Source organism: Plutella xylostella, chromosome 12 (assembly GCF_932276165.1).
Source record: "Plutella xylostella chromosome 12, ilPluXylo3.1, whole genome shotgun sequence".
In the NCBI taxonomy this organism is placed as follows: Eukaryota; Metazoa; Arthropoda; class Insecta; order Lepidoptera; family Plutellidae; genus Plutella; species Plutella xylostella.
Window position 1 is genome coordinate 5152226 of NC_063992.1, and position 27671 is coordinate 5179896.

Genomic DNA, 27671 nt, shown 5'->3' on the forward strand with positions numbered 1-27671 from the left:
TTCTCCGATTGTAATCCTTGCTCAAGGATTCCCGCCTACTATTTCGGTGAACTCTTGTGAAGTAACATTGAACTTTCTTCAAAAATACCGAGCCTTATAAAATTAACTTACTTGGTGATTTTTTCATAAAAGTTTTTTACTTTTATTTACTACTATCAAACTTGACCTCTCAAAAATAAGAGTACTAAAATAAGAGAGAATTAGGTAAAGTAGAGGTTGCTGGTAAATGATTCCCCCCTTTCCGCATTTAGTCGGCGGGGCTCGAGGGGTGCAGTGAACTCCTGGCGGGGCCCGGCCCGGGCTCTGAACTTGAACACCCTGTATGTGTCCCGTTAGCAGCGCTCACCTACCCACGAATACTCAATGAAACACCTTACGCGCTTTCCTTATGGCGGAAATGGCGTATAACTTATTGATTTATGTTTATTTTTACTAAGATTGAACTACAGGGATTTGGGTAACTATCTAGCTTGTTTATACGTAACTGGTCATTATTGTACATTTTATTTTATTAAGACGCCTTTATATCTGGTTTCATTAAATCTTTCCTAATGAATGCATGAATGCTAATTAATAAGTAATTGCGTACGAGTACGACTTATTAAACGTTATACATTATTAGATTGGCGTCCACTACCTGCAATGACATACAAACAAACAAACCCCTAATTAACGCACGGCAATCTCCACACAACAATCAATAGACCGCGAGACAAGACAGCGAAAACAAAGTCGATCGATGATCGGCACAATCGGACGCGGCGCTCCCCCCTGGGGGCGGCGCGAGGGGGCGGCGAGGGGGCGCGGGGGCGGCGGGGGGGCGGCCGCGGCTCGCGCACAGACGGGCGGCGCCTCCCCGACGAACATGTCCTGACCGTCTCCCTCAGCCTCCACATGGACAACTCCTGCCTCCTCGACCTCCTCATCAGGTGTTTCGCCATGACGGAGCCAGAAGACCTGAACTTCACGGCCTTCACGGACCTCTGTCGGCTCTGCTCGCTGAAGAGCGGGCCGCGACTGCACATCTTCGACAAGGAGTCCGAGCAGCGCCAGATCCTCTACAAGCTCCGGAGCTGCCTGCCCACCATGGTGAGTACACAACAATGTCAATTTTGCATTCGAAAATAAGTGAAATTTGTTGCGATTAAGACGCCATTCGTCTTTGTGTCTCTAAAGTATGTGTTGTTTATTATCTATTAATCCGTATGTGTAAGTTTAAAGGCCGGTGAAAATGTATTTGTGTTGGTAAAGGTGTGAAAATTCAGTTTTTTTTCTATTTCGTTTGAAAGTGCTACAAATTTGCTACGAGGAAGCGTAGCGAGGCGGCGTAGCGCTCGTAGACGCTTGCGCGCTACGACGCCGCTACGAGGAGGCCCACGCAATTACACAAATATTATTATTTTCTATTTTGGTTGGAGTTTTCCTGTTTATTTCGCAGTTATAAATACTTTATCATAACAATCGATTTGTTTGAATAACGTTGTATGATTGACGGCAACGTAATTGGATTTTTTATCGGAGCTTTTTATCATTTTGTTTTGAATGAGGGGTGATAGAGAGACACTTTACAAATTAACTTCATCGTACTTTACATAGTATTTTATGTACATATAGTAAAAGATTTCTTGTTACTTTACAGAAATCAAATGAGCTTATTTATATTTTTGTTCATACTATTAAAAAGAAAACCACTAATAAAACAACAAGTAGTTAGGTACCACCACAATACCATCTAATACGTAAGCTTTTTACAAAAAGATAAATCTCTCTAACGAGATACTAACGATGGTGATTTGTCCGTACACAAGTAGGTCACAGTGACACTCGGAGCGGATTAGGGCAGGTACACACTGGGAGACACAATAGAACCAACAGTTTATTTATTATTTGTTGAAATGAAGCGTGTAAGCCACGCGACCCCATCCAATAGTTTGTGAGAATCTGTTATTGGAAAATAAATACGTTGCTTGTTGTTGAATATTGGTGTATGTATGTTTGTGTACAATACTTCAATAGAATTACGTTTTCTCGGAATATTTTTTTGAAACTACTTCGTTAACGTTGTAGGGATTACTTTTCCAGGAAAAGCCATTAAGTACATACATAATAAATAGAGCAATATTTTTTATATTGATTCTTTTCTTTTTCTTTTACAATGAATGTATTAGGTAGGGTAACGTAACGTACCTTGGGACGCTTGTACCTCGGGACATTGATTGTATTTTAAAAACCGGCTAAATAAACACATTAAAATTCTACCCTAGGCATAGTATTTTACTCGCTTGGCAAAACTAGTGAGTCTCGTGATCATACCAGCACCGAGTGTGTGGTGAAGACAATATGAAATTTTTTGGAGTCAAAAGTAGCTTTTGTATAGTTTTTTGTGTTGCTTTATCTCATTGAGGCATGCTCAAAATAAAGACATGGATGTCACGTATAACTTTTCAGTAATTTAATTTTATGACATGGCAATTATCTGAAAGATTCCTATTAATTAAAAATAAAGATATTTAAATATTGGTTAAATATTGCTTTTTTGTACCTTGGGACACGATTAAATTTGTACCTTGGGACACTGTTTCCTATGGCTTTGTACTATGGAAAATGCAAACATCTAAATAACGCCTTATATCTCTGTTCTTATTAGTGCCAGAGTGATTCTATACAGAAGAGAGATGCTGTAAATCAATAAGAACAGAGATATAAGGCGTTATTTAGAAGTTTGCATTTTCCATAGTACAAAGCTATAGGAAACAGTGTCCCAAGGTACAAACGTGTAACGTACCTTGGGTCAAAACAAGCATTTTTACTTTTATCTTAATTTAATAAAATCTGGCCACACTAAAGCTTTAGCACAAATACTAGTGATAATAGATTATATATCCTACCGAATAAAGAAAATTTCACATTAATATCTTAGTTGTACGCTGCGATAGCTTCATTCAAAGTTGGGGTAGTCGAAAATGTCCCTAGGTACGTTACGTTACCCTACTTACCTACTTATTACTTTTATGAACGCATCAATACTAAGAAGTACTTGAATCATTTATTTTGCAATATCCTTTTTTCACATGGTAGAACAGTTTAGACCAGCGTATTTATTGACGCGTATACGATCGTTACAAGCGCGCTACATTTTGGTGTTTTCTCTCGAACCGTTGATGTCATGTGAGTCAGTATCAATCGCGAGTACACATGACTTATACCAGCTTAGAAGCGTACATTATGCTACCAAATTCGAGCTTATTCGCGCCTAAAAATAAACTGGTCTGAAACCACTCTAAAACCGATGACCTGCACAGCCAACACCAGGGGTAAATCCGGGTATCCCTGCGCTACGTAACATGACATCTAGTTCTTATCTGTTCACCGACTTCCTCCTAACAACCGGCTCTCCAGCAGATATCCAAAGACGACTTCCTGCCGAAGAAGATCTGCGAGCGCTGCGTGACCCGGCTGGAGCAGCTGTACGAGTGGCGCCAGAGCTGCCTCAGCACGGACAGCGTGCTGCGCAACTACGCCGAGAGCATGCGCATCGTGACCTCTACCATCAACTTCCAGGTCAGTCTCCAGCTGGGTTCATCAGAAGGGCGAAACGCTAGACGTAGTGACAACAATTTTGCATCCCGCCCACTCACATTTGCATCGCGCAGCCTCAAGAGTGAGAACGGAGAACTTTTGTCACGTGTTAAATGCGCCCGCCCCGTACTAGTTCAGAGTCTTTCGCCCATAGAATTGTGACCATCATCAGTCTATCTCAGCATTGAGGCTGAGCCGGGACAATGCTCTTTAGGTGTTCCTGTCAGCAACTGTCGTGTGTATAGATTCGTGCAGGCGGAGTTGGCAGGTGTGGTCCTCCTCTAAATGTTGTCTGGCTTACATCTCCTCTACTTCTTAGCGTGTTGGTGAAAGGCACAAGAGCTAGACTAGGCTTTGTCACCGCGGTGAAGGGCTAGTGTAAGGATAGGCTAACTAGATGCTGACTGCCCATGGTGCACTGAACGTATAGATAAGGTGATACGTCCTAAGAAGCGGTGCTTCGAACGTTCCGGTGAAGGATCGTGACTTTTTTAATATTTTTATTTGTATAGCTATAAATGTATAAATAACTATGTGAGTTTATCTGTCACCTTATGAGTCATATAATGACTTGTAGAGCAATGAGGTATTTTGGACCAAAATTACCCAATAACATTCCGCCAGGGGGAGGTGTCCACGTTGTTCTATTTTCGGCACGGTCGTAGTATAATAGATAATTCCAGTTCCAAAGCCCTATCTTATATCGTATACTTATTTTGATACTTGCGAATAAAGTGAGTCCTTGACCCTTTATAATTGTAACTAAACCTAAACAAAACATTTAAAATTACTGCCATTGCCAATAAATATAATTCCCCTTTTCTGGAAATGCGAAGTGACAAAAGTAAATCTGCGTCGGAATGGTTGTCATCGACCCCGCATGCCTCCGCGGTGCAGAGGTTGTTGATGCGTCGGGGGGTCAGGGCGGCGGGGCGGCGGGGGCGCGGGGGCGCGCGCACCCCTCGCTACCTCTATTGATCGCTCCACACTATCGAGCGACCACCCACCCCCCTCGCCAGCCAAACACAGACCCTACCGAACACGATACAAAGCCCAAAATTCAATAAAAACTCTCACCGAAACTCCACAAACGAAACGCGACCCAATAATCGCGTCTCACGGCCGACTATCCAACGGCAGCCGTACATCTTGAGGCAGTTACATATAGTAATGAATTATCCGCTTTAACTGCCAAGTAATAAGGTTGTCGTCGGCAAGATGCGCAATGCGATGTCCGGAAAATCTGCGAATTTGGGTACGCATGTCCGCATGTCCGCGCTGGAGACGCCGGGCTGTCCGCGGCGGATGCAGACTTCTTTATTGCAGGGCCCTTCTGTCCCCACTTTTTAGTCGGTGGAGTCTCCCCTTGTCAGGGCCTACGGCGTCGTAGGTCGCCCCCCTGAGCGTGGAGCCCCAGTCTCGTCGGGGGTGCTGTTAACCCTGACCTAGGCGGGAGGTGAAGGATATTCTACTACGCGCCCCCTGCCCCCACCGAAGGGGGCGCCTGAATCATCAGTTGCATTAAACTGGGTTTCCCGACTGACGGTGGCGCAGAGGTTGAGTCATGGCGTGTCTGGTGTGCGTGGCCGTTTGATGTAACTTGATTGATCGGAAACAAATAAAAATGGGCCTATTCACAGCATTGTTCAAAAATCACACAGAGTCTCTATATTACTTATTATTTCATCGTTAATATTTACGCCCTTTCCTAGCATTAGGTACATGGCAATTATTCGAACATAAATATACGACTATAGGTATGTATGCACAACTACAAATAAACGTTATTTACAGTAAATTTACGCAATATCCCAGCAACCCACCGGGGAAACATACAACTGTGTATCTACATATAGGAACCGACTACTAGAGACGTCTGGCCAGCCTGCAACTACTTCAATTGCCGCTCTGTATCGATCGCTCGTTCTTTCTGCCCATTATTTTGTTTCAATTTTGATCCCTGCGTTGCTTCGCTGGGCCGTAGCGATTACTTACGCTACGAAATTAAAATTCAACTTTTTCAGGTAGCTTCAATGATAAAATACATAATCAGTTTATGTAACTACTCCTTCATCGAATATTTTTTTGCTCCAAGATTTGTGATGTTATTTTTATTTGTTCATATTTACCTAGAAGGAAAAAAATAACGTACATTCCCTCTTTAGAAACCCATCTGAAAATGTTTGTTAGAAACAATTTCCACCGGGGTATTTCCAGTGGCTTTGACATTGCAGCGGGCTTCCCCAGCCCCACCCTCGCTCTGCCGTGTATTAATAGAACGTAGTACTCTCGCCCCCATACAACCTTGATGTGGGAGCCTACACTACCTACATACACACCTAGCTAATAGAGGGGGAAAACTGAAAATCTCATAATTGTTGGACGAAAATAATCATTTTAATTTTTTACGAACTGATTCAAACGATATTGATTTTTCGAGTTATTGAGCATTGGCGACGACACGCGACAGTCAAAAGTTTCCTTAAATTTTGCGTTTTCAGTAAGTATAGGTTTTCTTATATATTTTTTCTTTATTTCCCAAGGGTTTTTTTATCTGGGATGCATCAATAGATGTATTTACCTACCTACGCACCTATTAGAAAGAAGTTACTTTTATGAGAGAGAAATAAAACTTTTCTTTTTAATTGGGCACCTCGCAGACGGCGGGAATCTTAGCCGGTGCGTGTCGAAGGGGAAAGTGGTATCGATCGCGGGTCGTCTTGGCGCCCCGGGGGCCCGCGCTGCACTCACTGCACACTGGCCGGCCACAACACCCGCCTCCTTTGACTACTTCCTTTTTCACGTCTGGAAGAAAAATACCTTCCATTTTCAAAAACTAGTCGTCTCCGAACATGAGCGTGGAAAGTTTTCCCGGCAATTTGTGTTTAAAGTTGTGACGTTTGCTTTTGTTTTTAAGAAGTGATGTGTTGAGGAATATGTGCAAAAGCGGTTATTTATAAATTTTCCTATTTATAATGAAGGTTCTCATCAATGATATTATCCAGCTATGGGGCGACGTAAGTAGAGCATTATCAGAAGCTTTTTAATAAAACATCTGTGGGTACTTTAAAGCATTATAACTTTACTTTCAATTTGTTTTTAATAATTATTATAGCGAGATTTATGTTACTATCATTTGTTACCAAAGGAAAGCATTTATAAAGAATAAGATAAGATAAGATAAGATAAGATATTCTTTATTTGCACACAAAAATATGGACAACAATACAAAACTTACTTATAGAATACTTACTTACTTGATTACTCGGAGCTTTAAATCATCTTTAAATTATACTTTTAACCAATCTCTTCAAATAAATCATTATTTTCTTTCACCAGTCACCATTTTGAAGATACAGAAAAATTGCATATCTTTCTAATTCGTTGCCCTCTGTGGGCACCCTATCTTGACGTCAGACCCTCCTAGGTGCGTTTACTTTTAATCAGTGCATGTACGATAAGGCCCCCTGAGCCCGGGCCCTCTCATTAGTCCCCTAACTCCGGCCCTTGTCTTAGGGAGTCCCGAATTTAAATGTTGTGTACTTAATCTGGAGAATTATGGATGATTTTTGCTCATGGGCACCGTAACTTTGTTAGTTACAAATATTTTTTCGTACATTGCATTGTATGTTTTTTGGCACTGTGGTTAATAAAATTGTCTTTAGTGCTGAAGGGCAGGTCCAAGTTCGCATCGCAAACATATCGAAACCAAATATTGGTTTGGAGACATTATGATTTGCCCCCGGGTGTCGAATGTTTGTGTGTATGGGGTTCCCTTTATAAAATCAAAAGTTGCTACATCGAATTCGCCGAAAACAGTGCCCCAAACACTCGTCAGCACGATGGTAGGCCACATCGAATGGTTAACATATCGAATTTCTTTGCAAAGAACCAAAAGCTATATGTGTCATGGTTGAAGTATGGGTTGAGCTTTTTTGATCATGTTCACAATCACACTAGACAATTTTTTATTCTAATTATCTGTCCTCGGCGTTCCAATACAGCCACTACCGGCTTCCTGTCTTAGGATATCTGAATGGATGGATCTATTCAGATATCCAGCAGAATACCGACCAACTTAAAACATGATCTGTAAAAATCTCATGTATTTCAAGTCCGCCCCTGACCAACTGACCAACAGCGAACTGCATGATTTATGGAAAATCTCACTCCATAATAGCTTTGTCGAAATACTCATTTATTATCGTAGGCACGAGAAAGAGGTCGGTGACCCTGGCCCATGCGATATTTGGCAATTACAAATAGGTAGGGAGACTAGACAAGTGTTCCCATGGGGACCGTAGCGTTGGCCCCTCCGAATTCTTCATTATAATATTTATAAGTTGTGACGCTGTCACAACTTATAAATATTATATAGGTATGATCACAATCGCGTATAGTTTATTTATTAAGTACTATTTTTAGCGGATGCTAATATGATCCTACATTAAAAAGTGTAAGTACTTAAAAAAATATATAAGTAAGTACTGAGACAAGTTAAACACGATTCCTACGAATAAAAAAAAATAAGTAAACAATAAGAATAAAAAAAATTGTAAGTACCTATACAATAATATAAGCAGCAAAATACCTTCCTTATCCAAACAGCCAAACGGGTTATATTTCAAACCGCGTTGATTGAAACGAAAGTACCAACCTATAACTATTATTTCCCCCAGCCCCCTCTGGGGTGAATGCACTGCCCCCGCGCCCCCGCACCCCCCGCCCCCGCGTGAAAGGTGGCGGTGGTGGAGTCATTTTCACGTAACACGGGAAATTTCATGGAATTCCCGCCAGCGAGAACAAGTAATGTGGAGTAGGTAAACACGCATACGCTTTCGATTACTGATGGAATTTAATCCAATATGTTTCTGTTATTTTTATTTCTTTGAATGTACTTAGTTAGGTAAACATATTTGTGACTTCGTATTTTACTATGATTAAGTACCTACTTAGTTATTTTTTTATTTATATACATTTTATTGCATACTTAAAAAAAACATACACAGACAAATTACAAATTAAGAAGAAGTTAGTACACAAAGGCGGGCTTATTGCCAAAAAGCAATTTCTTCCAGCCAATCCTTGGTTATATACTTACTATTTCATTTTATCGATGATGATACGACGAGGTAGGAATAGGACGAATAATTATGACAGTAGCAAACATAGAACAAAGCGGACTGGGGTATACGTATACATACGATCAACGCAACAAACCACTAATTTTCCAATATGAATAGACGGTTTGTGAGTTTGACAAGGACAAAAGTTTTCTAAAGCAATAGCGAATACAGTAGCCAACTAGATCATTATAACAATAAGCCATACAAATTACAAACTTCTTTTTCACAAATACATTCTCAATTCACCAGGATGGAACGGTGAACATGGACAAAATGACGGAGGCTCAGAAGACGGCATACCTCGAGGCGCACGTGGCGGTCCAACAGCACATGGCGCAGGCGGCCGCTGCGGCTCGCAGGGAGCAACAACAACAGCAGCAGCAGCAGCAGCAACAACAACAGCAACAACAGCATCAGCAACAAGAACAGCAGCAGCAGCAGCAACAACAACAACAGGTAAGTTTCGAATACATTGGTTTTGCAAATTTTTACTTTAATGTATGTGAACCGATCATAGGATTCTCTTCATCAATGCGTGTAGCCTCTTTAGATCATGGCGAGGAAAAATAGACTATTTAACATTAAAATTACCATTTATCCCTTGTCCAATTTCATTGTTTCAATCCACTGCCTCGCCCTGCTGTGGTGGACAGTCAGTCATTCTTAAGGCATAATGGTGTTGTTCCCTCTTTCCAGTTATCGTTTCCTAAGGTGGTACAACAACAACAGCAGCAACAACAACAACAGCAGCAGCAACAACAACAGCAAGAACAGCAGCGGCAGCAGCAGCAACAACAACAGCAGCAGCAACAGCAGCAACAACAGCAACAACAACAGCAGCAGCAAGCTCAACAGCAAGCTCAACAGCAACAACAACAGCAGCACCAGCAACCACAAACCAACACAAATAACACACGCCACCATCAAGTCCTGCAAGTAAGTTATTTTTTATTTAAATTCCTCAAGTTTTAGTCTCAATGTTTGCTTACTCAGCTTTATCAAGCAGGCATACATATCATAATCAAGTCCATTTACCCACAGCAACAAGCGCAAACAAGCAACAACGCGCACCAAGGCCACCCGTCGCCGCCGACCGTCAGCTCGACGCAGCACCACTACGCGGCCATCACCTCGCCCATCAAGGTGCCTCAGGTCAGCTCCAGCACCGGCGGACCTGATAGCACCTTCACTGTGCCTGACGACGTCGGCATGGGCTTCGAGGGAGGTGTTAGGGTGCTGCAGAGCTTGGGGAACTGGTAAGAGAACACATGTGATCTAACATGTTTTAACTTTTTCTAGTACCTGAATCTCATAGTAACGGAATTTTGATAAGTTACTTTTGTGTAGATTCATCATGTGTTTCAGTCCCCGTCACAACACGACCGCTTAATTGAATTTTTGGATAGCCTTGATAATGATAACTCAATCAATATAAACAATGATTGTGTAATTTTTGTTTGAAGATATATATCACAATTACTTACCTAAGTATTCATTAATAAAATCATTTTTGTATTGTCTAATCTTCAGTATAGGTACGTTTATTATCATCGATTCATCACGGATGCATTAGATACCACAAAAACAATAAAGTACAACCATTTTATGTAATGTTATCCTCAGGTCCCCGGAAGTAACAAACACGATACCCAGGCCGAATTTAATACCCTTCACGGAGCCATACGCAGAAGGAGGCTCCATGCACCCCGGGACGAGACTCAAGGCTCTGCAGACCACGGCCATCACCACCGTCCGGAAGCACACCACCCACACTACTGCTATCAAGACTACTAGCTCCACGAGTGATGGTAATTGTGACTAGAAAACCCTTACTGAACGTAATACGATAAGATTCAAGATCTCGAGATTTGGTGCTTATTGAAACATTTTTTTTCTTATTTCAGGTAGTAAAGCATTCGAATGCACGGTGTGTGGAAAAGGCTTAGCGCGGAAAGACAAGCTAACAATACACATGAGGATACACACAGGTAAGTACTCATTTATCTTAGGATGTTATACTTGTCTATATTGCCTCAACGAGTGCGTTTGCTACAACCTTATATTTTGGCATGACCCAATAGTAGCAACAACTCTCAACATCTCTAGCAGAAACAACTCTATGCCTTATCCAGTCTATGTGCCACCAGACACGTGTCGTCAGGCATTGATGTCAATCAATGCCAGCCAATGGCAGCGGCGGTTGTACAAAAAGATACAGCGTGTTCTCTTCTCAAATGATATAAAACTAACCAGACTTACTCCCCCTTAGGAGAGAAGCCGTACGTGTGTGAAGTGTGCAACAAAGCCTTCGCTCGGCGGGACAAGCTGGTGCTGCACATGAACAAGCTGAAGCACCTCACACCCTCCAACATTGCGCCTCTGGGTAAACGAACCATCACAATACCTCGTAAGTGCTTACGGCACCGTGTATGTCATTAACAGCTCTGCCGTAGCTCCCTTCAGTTTTATTTATCAAATTGGCTATTGATTTAATTAAATTATAATAAAAACAGTTAGGATTTATTGCAACTATCACATAAACTTACCCCCTTATTCATAGAAAAGTTATAGGAAGTTTTAGCTATTTAACTGTTTTTCACTGTCAAGAACAATTTTTTGTTCCTTGACTCGTGAATATGGAACAAAGGTGCATACATAATACTAACCTATAAACACTCACGCCAGAAATCCTTATACTTATTTTCCGCTGCATTTGTGTTATTGCGAAAAGGATTTCCCCAAAAGTACCTAAACACAAATAAATCTAAGCATAGAGCAAACATCCCATAGCAATTAAACCCGCTTGTTTTGAATGGATGATTCAGTCTTTTGTTTTTCTCTTGTATAAATATGGGGATTACGCAACCTACGATGTTTTGTCTCGTACAAGCAGATGTTAAATTTTATCAGTCATTCATTAATTATAAATATAATGCACTCAAATATTCCCAGCAAGATTAATGCTAAATCAAACATCAAACCCAAACAATGCAAGTTTTATATTTTATAAATTATAGCATAAATTTTCCCAAAGTAAATTTGTGCCCTAAGCACTTATTCAATACCGAAACCGATTTTACTTTTAATCATTGCTTAATAATACCAACTTACTGTGCAGCCCTGAAGCTAGACGATGTGAAGCCTCAACTAACGAAGCAAGAAGACACCAAGCCAAGCCAAGCGGAGATCGCGGCAGTGGCGGCGGCGGCACAACAACAACAACAACAGCAACAAGCGGCACAGCAGCAGCAACAACAACAACAAGCGGCACAACAACAACAACAACAACAACAACACAGCCACTCGCAGATGCAGATCTGCCAGGTACAAGGGCACAGCTTTACGGTCAACCAAGTGAGAATCTCGCGTATAATACGTGCATTCCTATAGATGTTGTAGATTCTCTATCTTGTCGCATGTTTAATGTTTACCTTCATTTTACGATTATTAGGTACTATTTCATTATTGTTTTTAGTTCTTATGTGTAGAAAGTCTAGTCTAGATATCAATTCTTCTTTGTTTTAATATTTCTGGATGTTATATTAATTTTCTAATTCTAGCTTCAATAAAATTGGTACTTAGTTTTTCGTGCCGTCATACCTAGTTCTAATTTTAATAGTTTTGTAATATAAACGCTCTAAGGCCTTGGTCTCCTATTTACGCCGTAGGTCGCGTCCAGCGTCACGCCGTAGGCCGCGTCACGATGCTCACTATAGAAATGTACTGATGCGGTCTCCCTCACACGCTGACGTTGGCGCGTAGAAATAGTGAACATTGTGACGCGGCCTACGGCGGTGACACTTGACGCGACCTACGGAGTAAATAGGAGACCCCGGCCTTAATTGTTTAATTTGATGTCAACGATTAATAAGCCAAGATCTTCTTAATAGGTTTATATCTAATTCTTTGTCACGTGCAGTTAAAAATATACAACCTACGTCCGTAGCTAGGTTTGTACTCATTTTCGTTTGCTAACGTATTATTAATTTACGTCTAAATTAAATCTTATAAGTAGTTTGTTATACTTACTTAAGATTTTTTATACCTAGGTAGGTACATTCTGCATTGGTTATGTTAGGTAGTTCTTATCTAAAATTTATTTACTCACAGATAAATCTTATTGGTACATGGTACCTAATTACCAAGACAAATGTTTACACTTTACCACAATGGGTTGGTATTTAATTTTAAAATACATATGTAAGTAAGTACTTACTTTTTTTTTTACTTTGAATACTACTTACCAAATTCAGTCGGTGGTAGATGATTTGGACCAAATTCAATTTCCAACCGTGAGTTGTGACATGTTTGTACATCCCAATGATTTCTTTGGAATACCTTCAATGTATATGACTCGTTAGGAAACGCGTCATGAGTGTTGGTTACGTTGGGTGCATGCCATGCAGTGTCGCCACGAGGGAAGTTTAAACATCAACGGAATATAAGTACACAAAGGTTCCACTCGTAAGATCCATCCGCTGGAACTAATTCCCCCATAAATATTCATTGATAACATTTTCTTATTTCTAATGATTTAGTAGTGAACTGTTCTTCTCTATCTTCCATTTAGTTAAACGACAAGGAATGGAACTGGAATGGGGTGAACTTTGATCGCTTGCCTTACCTTAGCTATAGAGATCATAGATACCATAGAGTATAGAGATCAGAGCAAACATTAAAGTATCAAAAAACATTAGCACTCCCCTCTCGTTCTCCACCATATCTCCACCTACCCCCAAACTTTGTAAAGACCATAACCGTAATCCTCAGAACACGGGCCTAGTGCACGCGTCGACCGGCGGCGGCGGCGCGGGCGGCATGGTGGTGTCCTGGTCCTGCGAGCTCTGTGGTAGACTCTTCGCGACTAGAGACGAGTGGTCCAACCACGCCAAGAGCCACCTGCCTGATACGAAGCTGCTGCAGGATAAGATGCAGCAGACCACGCAACATCAGGTATGCACACTTGGGTGTTCTTCTTTAGTACCTTGCAAGGGATAACCGAATAGACTTGAATAGGTCATGAAAATAGCGACCAGTAAGATCCATTGATTTTAGCACAATTAAGCAATCAGCCATGATTAGCTCATAAATGTGAGAAACTTCAGGAAACGTTACATTTAAACAAACTCCTCTCCCCACAGCAGCAAGACAAAGTGCACCTGACGAACCAGGAGAAGCTGCAGCTGCTGCACCACCACAACCAGAACCAGCAGATCCTGAACGGGCACGGCATCGCGACGGCCGTGTCCACCGCCAGCGTGGTGAACGAGGGCGGCGGCGCCTACTTCACGCACAACCACGCGCACTACACGCCCGAGCGGCAGCACAACAACCACGCACACCACCTGTGCCTCATGTGCCGCCAGGAGTTCTCCGGCAAGGCCGAGTTCATGTTCCACGTGCGCGGCCACTTCGAGGGCAAGGTCACCGACCTCGCCGCCGCCGACGCGCTCGCCAGGTCGCTGGTCGACAACTCCGGCCTGTGCACCTGAGGCTCAGCCCAATCGGGGGCTTACAGTGAAGTGTGCAACAAAACCATTCTGCAGGACGACACGATCATGCTCAAGTTCTGAGACGAGCTGCTGTTGTAAATACGTAGGTGTAAGGACTGCTGTAGCGTTTAGTGTGGTGAGAGTTTGCGTCAGATATATTTTTGTTACTCTTTTTTTGACTGATCGTCGTTCGGAAAATAATTGATGTGCATAGATTCTACTTCCCAGAGTGAGCGGTCCCAACAATAATAAAGTATGAACGGTTTTAACCTGGTAATTTTTATGGCATTAATAGTCGGGTAGTATTTATAAACAGATGACTGATACATTTAAAATTATATTTGTTTTGTTTAAGTTTTTTGTTTAATGTGTTTATTTATTTAATTTAAGTATAGATAGATAAGTAAGTAAGCAATACACATTAAGGTAGTTTCTAGTCTACAAAAGAGAATCGAGTGAACTCTAGTCATTGCGTAGAGCATAATGTTTCTAAGTCTAGCACTTGTCGAAACATTGTCATAGTTTGTAAATAATTTAAAAATAGTATACGTATAGGTACCTTGTATTTTTTTAATAGGTATCTAATAGTTGCATAGCTGCTTACGTTGTACATAATAATTAAATTGTGGAATAAAATTCTGCCAAGTGATTACACCTAGCTGCTTTTATATCACTAACAATTATACAAAGAAAGTGAGTGGTAAATAATAAATAATCATATTTCATACTACCTACCTAAATTTTCCACCGAACTTAGCTTCCCAAAAATAGTATATTTTTATTAGAACCTTCTTAAAAAACTCAAATTTAAATTATACATAGGTACATGATACAGACTGACGCGAAAAGCGACTTTGATTTGTACCTACTATCACATGGTTTCATTCTATTGCAATTTTCAGTATTTAAACTATAGTCACAGGCAGACTAATAAATGTAAGAAAATTTTAAAATATCTTTAGCAAATTGCAAATGAATCCTAATTTTACCTCCTCCTTAAAACAGCGTAGGTACCTTATAATTTAGTAACAGAGCATGTCTCTAATCTCTATGTATTAAAAGTTTGTTTTTTTCGACAGGTTAGTAAATTATGTAGTTACCTAATTACTTTTAGTAGATACATACCTAATAGCAATAAGGACGAGTGATTTGGTTGAAATGGTCGGTATCGATGATAGAAGATGCTAATTCGATAACAAAATTAAAAATATTTAGGAATTACCAACACGGATGTAATAATAACATAATTGCAAGTAGGAATAAGATATAGATCTTATCTCTAAAATAAATACAGAAATTGGAAAGGATCGGTTCATCGCATCAATCATTATCATCATGACATAAGCAGAAATTAACGATGCACTATTGATAAAATTCAATAGGTAGGTTTTAGTAAAAGATTTTTTGGTGTTTGTTGTCGAATTAACAGCTAAGATTAGGTTGTAAGGCCCGTGCTAAAGGGTAAACTTGAATGAGTTTTCCTGCGGTTCGGGAAATTTCTATGTGTTCCTTATGCCGTGGAGGGTGTTCTAACTGTTTACAAAATCTAAAGAAGTATATTTTTTAAGTAAAAATTAGTTAACTTCAATCGATATAGTTAGCCGTCTTTGGGCTACGCTGCCACAAAATAAAGATTATACAAACACATACATTATGTTAAACTTATAATACCTACCCCTCTTTATACGTCGGGAGTAAAAAAATTAGTAAAAAGTGCAGTTTTTAAAGAATTCAAAGATCGTATCTAAATATCTTAAGGGTGCGGAGATAAATCTAATTTCTAAATATCCTACTTAAATAATGATTAAACCACACTCTTATGGCATAGAAACACAAGAAATCAGAGCACGATGAAAGTTACAAAATTGGCTAAGGTTTAGGAAGGCAAGCTCGCGCGCCAGTAGGTAGCTGTAGGAGAGTAGGAGGGACAAGAATGCAATACGGAATAGGTATGTTTATTAAATATAATAATTAATATTATATTTACTGACGAAATCCAATGAGATTGTAAATAGGCATATAGATATTGGGGTTGGGTGGTAATTTTGAAGGCTCTAAACCAACATTTAAACAGATTGATTTCGGGCGGCAACAACAGAGACCTAGAGAGCTATAGAAAGTGGGAACACTAGGTAAACAACAATAGCATTAGAATTTTTAACAACCGAGGTGTAAATAGTTTTGGTCGCCTAACAAAATAATAAAAAAATATGATTTTAACATAGGTGTGTACGTAACGTACGAGTATTTAAGTATATTGTAATTACATGATAATTAGGTATGAAGTAGATATTTTTATGCCGTTCGTCTTCCAATATAATGGTTTATCCTATATACTTATAGAATTTAAGTAAGATCAGAAAATTACCTGTACTTTTTTTTCAAAATCATCATTATGCTTTAGGTCTAAACCATAACCAACCAATGCTTATTATTGCTTATAGCCAATTTATCCCTGGATTCCAGTTTAAAACTATGCTTCGTTTGACCATTTTTGTGGCGAAAATTTCTATAGGAATCAACCTTGAATCTAAAAATGTAATGATTTATAAAATTATTAATTTGATTTGAATAAAAATTTACCATGATCCATGATTTATTTTTGTTAAAGTCACAGCAAATTTAACATCTTGTATTCATAATATTATTTAACTATGTCCCTAAGTTTTAAGGGATAATTATTGTATTGTATGATAAATAAAGTTTATTTCAATTGGGAAGGTGTCTGTCAGGTTCCTGTCCTCCGAGATAAACCGAGGATCCGTGAACCGCGGTCACTCTAGTCGAAAACAAACTACGGCTATAAAGATAGTTTTCCATCAGCGAGGCGAGAATTGAATTGGAACTTGTATGGAAAACACAGACGCGCTAAGAGAAAATGTACAATTTTCTATCTATCTATCGACCTATAACACCTGCCGATAGCATAACATTTACAGCTTTTGTTTTTTATCAAACTGGAATGTCGTCCCACGACACGCCTTCCTAAATGAAATTCACTGTAATTATTGAAGAATAAATTGGCTTTCCAATGATCTCAGTGTATCTAGTCGAATCGTGTATTGTACGTAAGATAGATAAGTAAATAGTAAGAACTTAAGTAGGTATATTAAGTTTTAAGATACGTACTGATAATTTAATTTATTATTTTAAAATTGAGATCCAATGTCGAAATTAGCTTTTTAATATTAGGCTAATCGCGGATGGCTAGGGCGGTCATTCTGAACAAATATAAGTAATTAAAATAGTTTTCTATACAATGTTTGCTATATAGACAACTTTTTCTTTTTAAACTTTGAGTGATGTTTCTTTCCCTCAAATTTTCATAAATAGAGAAAAGTACCTACAATGATTAATGTTTTGAATGACTACCTGAGTTTACCGCTTTTGGTTTAACCGTCAGACCTACCACTGTTGCAACATTATGTATCCTGTACCCTGAAAAACCACATGTTTTATAATACCTACCTATCGGGGCCGTTTCATGGGAAGTAGAAAATATGCACAGGTATTATAGAATTAAGACTACTTACAAGAGTTGTTACATTCGTCATACGACAAGAACATAATTATGTCAACATCCAAAATTGCCGTCTATCAATGTGTTACTTAATTATTATTTTCTATTTGAATGTTAATAATCTAGGAACAAAATTACTAAAATATTTTTAGATATAAACCTAAGTAGAGTGTTTCGACCTATCTCGGCCAAAGCAAAGATTGGAAATCTAAATTGTTCTCCCATATTTAAATGTGATGTAAAAATATATATTTAGGTACTGACTTAGCAGCAATAATAAAACATCGCATATCGATACAAATTGCTACTTCAAGTTTGTAAAAAATCCGTAAGAAAGCTTTTGGATTAAAAAAATAAGAATGATTTTCACGTATTTCATTCATACTGCCCTTTATCTGTCAAGTTTCAAGTACAAACGTATATAAACCTTATATAAACGTTGCAAAGATAAAATCTCATAGGGCCTGCGCACACCTATTGACAAAAAGAACCGTGCAGGCCCTTATTTATGTAGAGTTTTGTCCAAAATTGTTTTTTTTTTTTTCATTTCCGCATACAGTATCATCACTCTACTATACATGACTCTATAATCATCCATCTACTCGTCAAGAGTCCGTAGTCGAGCTAGCTTTAGTAATCTTAACTGATCACTGAGGTTAAGCAACAACTGGCACGGTCAGCCATTGGATGGGTGACCGATTTCAAGTGGTGCTTTTCTGGACGCTTCCGTGCTTCGGACGGTACGTTAAGCCGAGGGTCTCGGTTGCTGCTTCAGCAGCAGTCGTTAAGGCTAGTCAGAGACCTTCGGGCAGCCTGAAAACATCTGACAGTCGGGTAGCCCACTTAGGTACCCGTCAACTCTCTCAGCACAAGCTTGCTTGTCTTTGTGATAGGGTCTTCCTTCATTGGAAGGAGACCCGTGCCCCAGCAGTGGGGACGTGATGGGTTGTGATGATCTACTCGTCAAATGCGAATGAAGGTGCAAATCTCAAAAACCGGAGATATCGAAAAAGTAATGAATGAAAATTTGGTTACCCATTACGAAGATACACGCCCGCAATAAGGATTCTCTACCCTTTTGACTGTATAACTCAACTTGCACTCTCAAAATAATAACAGCGCGCTTCACGTGCATTTTACATGGCTCAATGATTGCTCCCAAAAACACAAAACAACTCTATGAGTTACATTTTGTATGATAAACGTCAAACATGTAAATTACTGAGTTTTAGAAATTATTTCATTTAAATTAAATTTCGTTCAAAATTATTTGTTAAAAGTTGTTTTAACATTTTATTTAATAACTATGAAAATTGAGGCAGTCTTGTAAGTAAATACACTATCTACCTAGCTACGCGCAACCCCTAGGTAGAACTACATACAGTCATCATTACTATATAATTCATGACAAACAAAATGGTTCGATGAGAAAGTCTGGAACCAAACTTTGTGGCGCTCCTAGGAGGCTTATGTTCAGGGTGAATAATTAAATATTATCTATTGTCAAAGTTACTAATTACATATACCTATTATTTTTGGCTATATTTAGTCTGTTTTAGGCTTATTTTAGGGCTATAAATAACTTTAATATTATGTATAAGTATACTAAATGTTATCAATGGTAAATAATAAACTATACTTACTCACGTAGTTTAAAACTGGCTTAACAACAATGTTTTTCCGGAAACCTTTGTATATAGTGCCACAAACTTATCTGTTCCGGTGACAGCTCACGTAAATGTGTAATATTTCTTCATTCTATAAGATTTTAAGTTTGCCAGTAGTTGTAATTCGCTCTTGTGGTTTCAATAAACCCATCTAATCTATATCAATATATAATTCATTACTAAATAATGAGACATGGATAAATTTAGTTCGCTCTCACCGGAACAGATAAGTTTGTCGCACTGTACATCTACTAATTAGTAGTTTTTTTTTACATTTTTTTTTTTTTTTTTTGCAGTCACTATTTTATTAATAAAATTTAAAAGGACAAATATAATATATTAAAGGATTTATGAAATGATTTATATTAAATAATAATTTAAAAAAGATAAGGATATTCTTAATAATAATCGTTTAACATGGACTCTGCCGCTCTTCACATAAAATTTCATCCGCTCATAAAACAGTTACAATTCGACTCAAACTGTTACATTGAGGTCTTACCTGAAATATCACAAATAACAAACTTGGACAAAATTGACTGGAGTAATAATGACGAAGAAATTGAATTTAATATCCCAATTATGTACAAGATAATAATTAAGAAATGCCTATCACAAGATTATATCAAAAATGAACAATTGGATAAAGTATACCATTCTTGCGTGGATCTCCTTCATACAGATACAAATGACCAATCTAATAGACTCTTGAGTAATAATTTCTTATTGGAAAACATAAAGTGCAATACCAAATTAATGAAACAACTAGTGGCACTAAGTAACAACAACATTTTGGCTTTAATAGATAAAGATGACGATAAAAAAATCACAAAGCCTGATGAAAACAGAACATTGCTTTGCGAACCTGACATTCAAAACCAAGGTGGTTAAATGTTTCAATAAAGTTGACAGAAAACGATAAATCAGAAAATAATAATTAATAATATACATATAAATGATCAATGTGTTGTATCTTTCAGAATTATTACTTGAAACCATTATTCCTAATACTGTTATGAATCCTAGAGTTTGTGAAAATACAGAACAAAGAACTAGAGACAATGGAGATTTTCATGAAAGAGCGTCAAATAAATGTCTTCATCCTGACTTGAAAATAACAAAAATCGATAAAGAAGCATTCAAATTGGAACTCAATACAAATAGATATAGGAAACCTACATTACTTTCACCTATTCATGAAAATACTCTTAACTCAGTTTCGCAGAATGATAAACTACACCACCAACACATAAGTTATTTAAATGATATTTTTAGTGATACAATAAGAGCAACCAGTTACAAAATGAACGATAATGTTCCATTTCGCATTGAGCTGCTGGTGAACTACATGAAAAATGAAATAATGCCATTCAACCGTACACTTAATGAAATCGTAGCAAAATGCAATACTGAGAGTAAGAAACTTAAAAAGAAAATGGAAAAATTGGCAGACGAAAAAAGGATTAAAGCATGCAACATAAACAATAATAAATTCAATGAAAAATCCCTTATGAGATTTTCTACAACGACCAATCGCATTTGTTTAAATGTTGTTTATAATGAAGGCTAATATACCTACTACTACTTTTAGTTATATTTTAATAACAACATAATTTTAGTATATAAAACTTATTCTTCTTTAAAATTATCTTTTTTTTTCTTGTAGTGTTCTAATATACGTTGGTTTCTATTGTCTATTTAATCTTAATAATTATATGAATAAGTCATCGAATAACATGATAATGATCAGTTTGATCACCTCAGTGACACTCCTTCGACTAATAGTACCTAGTAATACTACTTTTTCTAACACCCAATATGTTTGTTATAAATAATAATAATTACAGAAATCAATAAATGAGTCGGAAAGTACCTAATACGGATTTAAAAAAATGTCTAACCAATTTGAAATTGATGAACAAATTAAGGACATGAGTTTTGCAGTTGAAAAAAACCCACAAGAATCTATAGAAGTCAGTAGAAAACTTCAACTTCGAAGCCATTGAAATTTAAAGTAAAAGTTCGTAAAAGAATTACTTCTTCACGTAAACCAGCTTCTGTAGAAATATCTAAGTTTTGTACGTTTAATAATACGGAGAAACTAAAGTTAGTGAAAAGTAATCAGACTATTGTATCATTTGATCTTACTATGGGTGGTTCAGAAGTGGCAAGAGAAAATTCAAGAAAAAATAAATATTCATTTAGCAGCCTATTCAAACCAAGTAATAAAAATGAAACAAGAACTAATGGTACAAAAAAAGTCTATAAAGGAATTTTAGGAAAATGCAAACCCGGTAAGGATTTCTATTAAGTAAGCATGTATTTTATTAATAAAAAGTATGTAAGACTTAATAAAAAATTAACTATTTCAGGAGGCTGCTTAGATCCGCCATTTAATGAGGATTCATACCCATATTCGAAAAAGGAAGAAATTTCTGCAAATTATGTAGGTAAAAACAAAACAATGATCGAAGAAAAACTTCCTGCTAGTGATGGTATTTTAAACAAGGGCCATGTAGATCTTAACAGCAAAGCATCATCTATAGATCGAAATTCTAATAAGTTGGAAACTTTCAAAGGATCAAAAAAAACACATGTAGATGAGGTTTTTTCAAATAACTTAATAACTTATCCTCCTACTCCATTAACTTCAAGTGAAAATGAATTTTCTAATAAAGCCATTAAATACATAAAGAGGCCTGACAAACTAATGTTAGCACATCATGAATCAGGAAAAAACTATTTCCCTTCAAGAAATGGAAATGGAGAGAACAGTGATGAATACAAACCATTAGCTCAAGATTCATTTATCGTCAAAAATCAATTTAGTAAGAAGGAGACAACGAATAAACCATCATCTCGTGATTCAAATGAAAACACTATAGAAATACAAACCCAAAAACCTGATGTTAATAAGTTATTGCATGATATTCCACTCGAAAATAATGATTCATCAGCAGCAAAAGATAGTATCATAAACCTGAAACCTGCTATAATATATCCATCTCTCAAAAGTGAATCCGAAAATTCTAAAATAATTAATGATATCGCATACATTGATTTACATGATGATAGACAACAAAAAAATACTGAAACAACTGAAAGTACTCACAATTCACTAGCAGTGAGTGAAAATATCAATAAAGATAATTCTATGAACTCACACATGCATGATAAACATATTGATATTTCAAATGAAGATACGCAAAATTATCATAATAACTCAAAAACATTATACCAAAATCCAGATGGCATAGATAAAACTGCTGATAAAAGAACCAAAAATGAATATGAAGGTCCGTTGGAATTAGACAAAGTATTTGATGAATCACCAGTTGAAGACTCTATTCATATTTTAGATGAAAAAACAAATGAACAAGAAAACAATACAAAATTCACTAAACATGGAAACAATACAATAAATAAATATGAAGGTCCGTTGGAATTAGACAAAGTATTTGATGAATCACCAGTTGAAGACTCTATTGAAACAAATAAGATAGATGACAATACTCGATTCACTAAAAAAGAAAGTAACACAATGACTTCAGATAACAATTCAAATAAAGGATCCAGCAGTGAAAATAGTTTTGTAACTAATATAAACAATGGTATCGGTGATGATATTAATAATATGAATACTATAAACAGCAAACCAGTGGTGGATGCTTATGATATCAATGTTACTTCAGGATTAAGTAGAGAGCGTGAAATTATGAAAGTAAGTAACAGCTCTGTTACAAAACAGTAAGTACATTAATATTTTTATCAACTCAACCAATACGTAGATACCTATAATGTTTTAATCGCAGACAGAATCTCCGAATCAGAAACATGCACCCAAATATTCATCAAGCAAACTTTTAAATAACGATGACAACGAACGTACTCCATCACTTCCTGACATAAAGATATCTGTTGATAAATTTAATGAAGACAATAATTTGCCGATTGCTGATTTATATCAGGAAAAAGGTTAGCCGTTTATTAAAGTTAAAAAGAAATTTTGCTATATACCTGATTGATTAGGAATCAATAATATTACTTAAATACTAATAATGTTATTTAAAAAAAACTTAATTTGACTAAGTACTAACTGAATTGTTTCAGATAACATTAGTAATAAATTTGTGGTCGTTGATATTAGGTTTCAAAGGTATCGTGATTCCCAAAATCAATTGATTTTTAAAAGTGTGGACAGTAAAAAAGATTTTGTAAGATTCAAGGATGATATTATTACAACCATAAATGCTAAGGTACAGGCAAATACTACAATGCAAATACCAATTGACGAAGACAGTGACATATTCTTAAATATTGCTATGAAAGGAAAATCGTTGAAAAATGCAAAGGAGGGATCTAGTCTGACGCTTAGTACACGTAATACCGAAAATGAATTAAGTAAGTTGTAATTTACTAATAACTTAACAATAGAATTTCGTTATTTACCTATATCTCGAGTCTCGACTCGCCCAGAGAAAGTCGCTGCGGATAATAATATAAAATATGGTGCTATATTTTTGTATGGCGCTATGGAAGTGGACAAGTGGTCATGTCCATGTCAGTTGAGCCTGGACTTGGACTTGGAAGGACTTGTAGCACCGAGTGACGGATGACTTGCATAACTCCAATTTTCCATAATGCTCTAACCACAAAGCAAATACAAAGTAGAGCTGCCATATTTCGTTTTCTATATAGGATGAGATGAAGCCACTAATTGGGGTTGAAGGCTGAGGTGCGCGGGGGTGCGGGACGCGAACTCCATCTTAGTTCAAGTAGATGAACTTTTATGTAAAGCTCAGGTTAACGCCATCTAAGTTCAAGTAGAAAAAGTAGCCTCTGTGGTTATACATTGCGTAGCTCATATGATATCTGAAGGCCAAAGAAGAATAAATGACGTAATGTATTTCAAATTTATTTGTCATTGCGAACTGGTAGACAGGGACGGACTAAGGCATAATATAAAATGGGGCGCTAAATGGTCAGAATTAAATACAGTATGAGAAAAGGGAAACATGAAAAAAATATTTTAATATGTTTTGTTTATTAAATAGTTACCTATTTAACAGTTAACTTTTTTACTATTTATATATTAACACTTATTGTTAATTAAATGGACAGTACTCACTATCGTTATTACTCAATAGTTTTACTCGAAGTTGAGTAAAAATCTACGTATGGACCGCAAAACTCAGCTCAAAAAACAGCTCGAAGGCTCGCGCCGAGCCGGCCCGATGGAATTAAATGAAAGTAATTTTCGTCGAACCTTCTCGAAGCCGCTCGAAATATGTGTATGTGAATACTAAACGACGCGCCCCGCTCGATAAATCAAAGCTGAGTGGGTGGACGAAAGTCCATGCCATGGGTTATATTATACTCGACAGTTTAGCTCGATCGAGTAATACCGTATGTGAGTACGGACCAAAACACCAGATGGCGGGATCGACAGCTCAACGTGCCCTCCAAACACGGAATCGTTTTCATTTCGGATATTCATGTGATTAAAATCAGGTATAATATTAATCACCTGTAAAAAGAACAGTCTTATTAAAATGCTGTCGCTTTGTGACTGTTGTGTTTGGAAGTAGCAATATGCCTGAATCTAATATTTATATATTTCTCTATAATTTCTTTGGAGAGGTGTGTGATATGATTAAATAAAGGTGTCTGTTCTTGGATATGTGCATTTAGTGAATGGAGCCAATCCTCATTTATGGCTGATAATCATAATCACGACGCACCCACACACTCCCATATCGCCGCCATTGTTGTGCCTCAGTGTTTAGTTAGCGAGATTCCTTCTGCCTTTTTTCAACATCGATGGTTTTAGTAATTAATTTAAGTTAGCTTTTCTTGTGATGGAATGTTAGGGTAAGCGCCTTCTCTTATTTTTTTCAAACCTTATTTTCGTGTTTAGTAGGTATGTCCTCCGCATTAAAATGTAGAGAACATACTTTGCTGTATTTTGTTGGACTCAGCCTGTGGATTAGTTTAATTCATTGCTGCTTCAATGCAGTGTCAGGAAATCTAAGAAAAACTAAATATTTAATTCATAATAAACATAACGCCCCCTATTTATTTTTTTACGGGCGGCGTCCGGCCTGAGTACATCCCTTACTAGTATTTCTTTTTGACACAAGATGGCGCTTCCAGCAATTTAGAATATTCTAGAAGTAAAATAAAATATAATTTAAAATATTACTACGCGTGAAAATATACTTTGCTTTCGTCCACAAATCTTCTATCATCACTGTAGCTCTTACATCCAACAATGCAACGACTTCATTTTGATCGAGAAACACGTAAAATAAAATCATTTCAAGACTCAATTGTACCGCTCAAGCTCGGGACCTGTCACGCACTGATGTCAGCACCCCAAGCGTGGAGTAACTGAACTACAGACCGTGTGACGACAGGTCGAACTTGGCTACGTCACGGCTACGTTGCTTACAACAGCTCTACTATGTGTTTGCTTTGTGGCTCTAACCCACCGAACGAGGGTTCACCCGACCTGAAAAACATATACTTACCCCCTTATTCATAAAAAGGTTAGTGGACGCTATAGCTATTCTACAACTATTTTGTCCCTCTCTGTCAAAGAACAAATTTCTCTGTTAGAGAGTGACAGAACAGTTCAATAGCGAAGGCGTCCAGTAACTTTTTATGAATAAGGGGGTTATATAATTTATCATCTCCGTTTTAGACATTTCTGCACATTTCCGCATTGCTGGAGTGTGGACTTAATCCTTTTCAATTTTGGAAAGAAAAAAAACAATCTTATTTTTTTCTAAAATCAGTAAATACCTACTGTACCTACAATGTTTAGAAAAAAAATAGTAGTTATGTAATTTTACTTTACCGATCAAAAGGGTCAATCATAGATTCATGAGCATAATTTTCTCTTAAGTACATAAGTTACTTCATTATGTTTGCATGATTGTATGGCAACAGATGCTCTGAACATGATTTATCTTTTCATACTTTTTAGAGCGCGACTTGGCTGAATCAGAAGCATCCGATTTCCCCCACGGGACGCGCTTGACATCCGAAAAACTTAACAAAACTCTAAGCTTAGTTTATGAAGACCAACTCTTGCCGCTACAAAATATTATAATGTCTCTAAAGAACGAAATAGACGCTATGGCTCAGCAACAAGCCCTTTTCAAGCAGACCATCATATCATGTAAACGAAGGTCTTATAGAGTTAGACATGTTAAGAAATGCAATTGTAGCAGAAGATCTCATGTGTTTTCAATAGACAAAATAGAATAGAAACAGAAAACGAAGTCTCCCTTGTGAAGTGTGAGTCAACAGTGTCAAATTTTATCAGTGCTCCTGTTGCCATTCCAAGATTACCCGATATAATAAAGCTACATTCAGTATTTTGGTTATTTTGAATACTTAGCTGTAATTAACTCCAAATAACAATAACATAAAATTGACTTCAGAGCAAGAGCAAGGCCATCGCTATTTTGGTACATACATGAAATACTTAGTCGATTCTCTTATACTGACATTTATCTCACTTTATTATTGTTATTTACATAACAAACAAAATGAATTATGTTTTTAAGCTTAACCAAATACTTAGTTAAAATAGTTAAGAGTGGTGTCCATTTATAGCTCAGTAGTGAGAGGGATTAGGGGTAATTCCTATTCAGTGAAAATGCTCGATTTCTTCAGTTGTTGCTGCGTGGGCGGCTGGAGTCGAAGTGAGGTGCCGCTTACGGCGTACCACCCATTTATATGCTAGCGCGGCAGCGCGCCCCCGCACCATAGTTTATTGAGTTAAAAAGCTTAACATAATATTACATAGTTCTTCTTAAAACTAAACATTCCTTTTAATAAAATATAAAACAGTAGGTAACAATCGTAACAATAACATAAAGAATTCTTTCATAACATAAACTCAAAATAATACTTCTTTATTATACATATATTTATTTTCAGTACCTAAACGTTTATTACAACAATAATGGTAGGTAAACTGAGTCAATAATCAATAAAATATAACTAACAAATCAAAACTTAATACCTAACTTAAAACTAAGTATCCGTAACAGTTCTCCCCCTCGTGCGAAGATGAGTACTGAGCACCACACGTATGAGACGGTACTTCCTTTTCAGGTGATCTTCACGAGTCTTGTTATGGGTCTTCTCAGCGTTCCAGCAACTGTTCGGACATCTACGATTCTCGTCCTGCCATCTGGGCCTGGGTGTATAGTCATTATTTCGCCTCTAGGCCAGACTCCTCTTGGTAAGTTCGAGTCGACTATCAACACAATGT

At 37.5% G+C, this 27671-nt stretch overlaps 2 protein-coding genes across 2 annotated transcripts; both read left to right on the forward strand.

The window, feature by feature from the left end:
- The first annotated feature begins 666 nt into the window (after positions 1-666).
- LOC119693940 (mediator of RNA polymerase II transcription subunit 15) lies at positions 667-18081 on the forward strand. Its single transcript, XM_048624551.1, has 11 exons — positions 667-1089; positions 3400-3561; positions 8955-9161; positions 9480-9641; positions 9747-9961; positions 10329-10513; positions 10610-10693; positions 10975-11112; positions 11824-12059; positions 13476-13658; positions 13847-18081. The coding sequence occupies exons 1-11, from the start codon at positions 895-897 to the stop codon at positions 14195-14197; spliced, it is 2118 nt and encodes a 705-aa protein (XP_048480508.1). The 5' UTR covers positions 667-894; the 3' UTR covers positions 14198-18081.
- Positions 18082-18696: 615 nt separating this feature from the next.
- On the forward strand, positions 18697-26766 carry LOC119693981 (putative uncharacterized protein DDB_G0282133). The gene is made up of 6 exons (XM_048624376.1): positions 18697-19043; positions 21232-21678; positions 21757-23105; positions 23197-23359; positions 23495-23785; positions 26373-26766. The coding sequence occupies exons 2-6, from the start codon at positions 21534-21536 to the stop codon at positions 26654-26656; spliced, it is 2232 nt and encodes a 743-aa protein (XP_048480333.1). The 5' UTR covers positions 18697-19043; positions 21232-21533; the 3' UTR covers positions 26657-26766.
- Positions 26767-27671: the final 905 nt, after the last annotated feature.

Bases quoted from the DNA above. Each gene is read 5' to 3' on its own strand.
- LOC119693940 (XM_048624551.1), top strand. From the start codon at position 895: ATGGACAACTCCTGCCTCCTCGACCTCCTCATCAGGTGTTTCGCCATG. The intron at 10,694-10,974 runs GTAAGTACTCAT...ACTCCCCCTTAG, and splicing joins ACACATGAGGATACACACAG to GAGAGAAGCCGTACGTGTGT. The intron at 11,113-11,823 runs GTAAGTGCTTAC...CTTACTGTGCAG, and splicing joins ACGAACCATCACAATACCTC to CCCTGAAGCTAGACGATGTG.
- LOC119693981 (XM_048624376.1), top strand. From the start codon at position 21,534: ATGGGTGGTTCAGAAGTGGCAAGAGAAAATTCAAGAAAAAATAAATAT. The intron at 23,106-23,196 runs GTAAGTAACAGC...TTTTAATCGCAG, and splicing joins GAGAGCGTGAAATTATGAAA to ACAGAATCTCCGAATCAGAA. The intron at 23,786-26,372 runs GTAAGTTGTAAT...CATACTTTTTAG, and splicing joins TAATACCGAAAATGAATTAA to AGCGCGACTTGGCTGAATCA.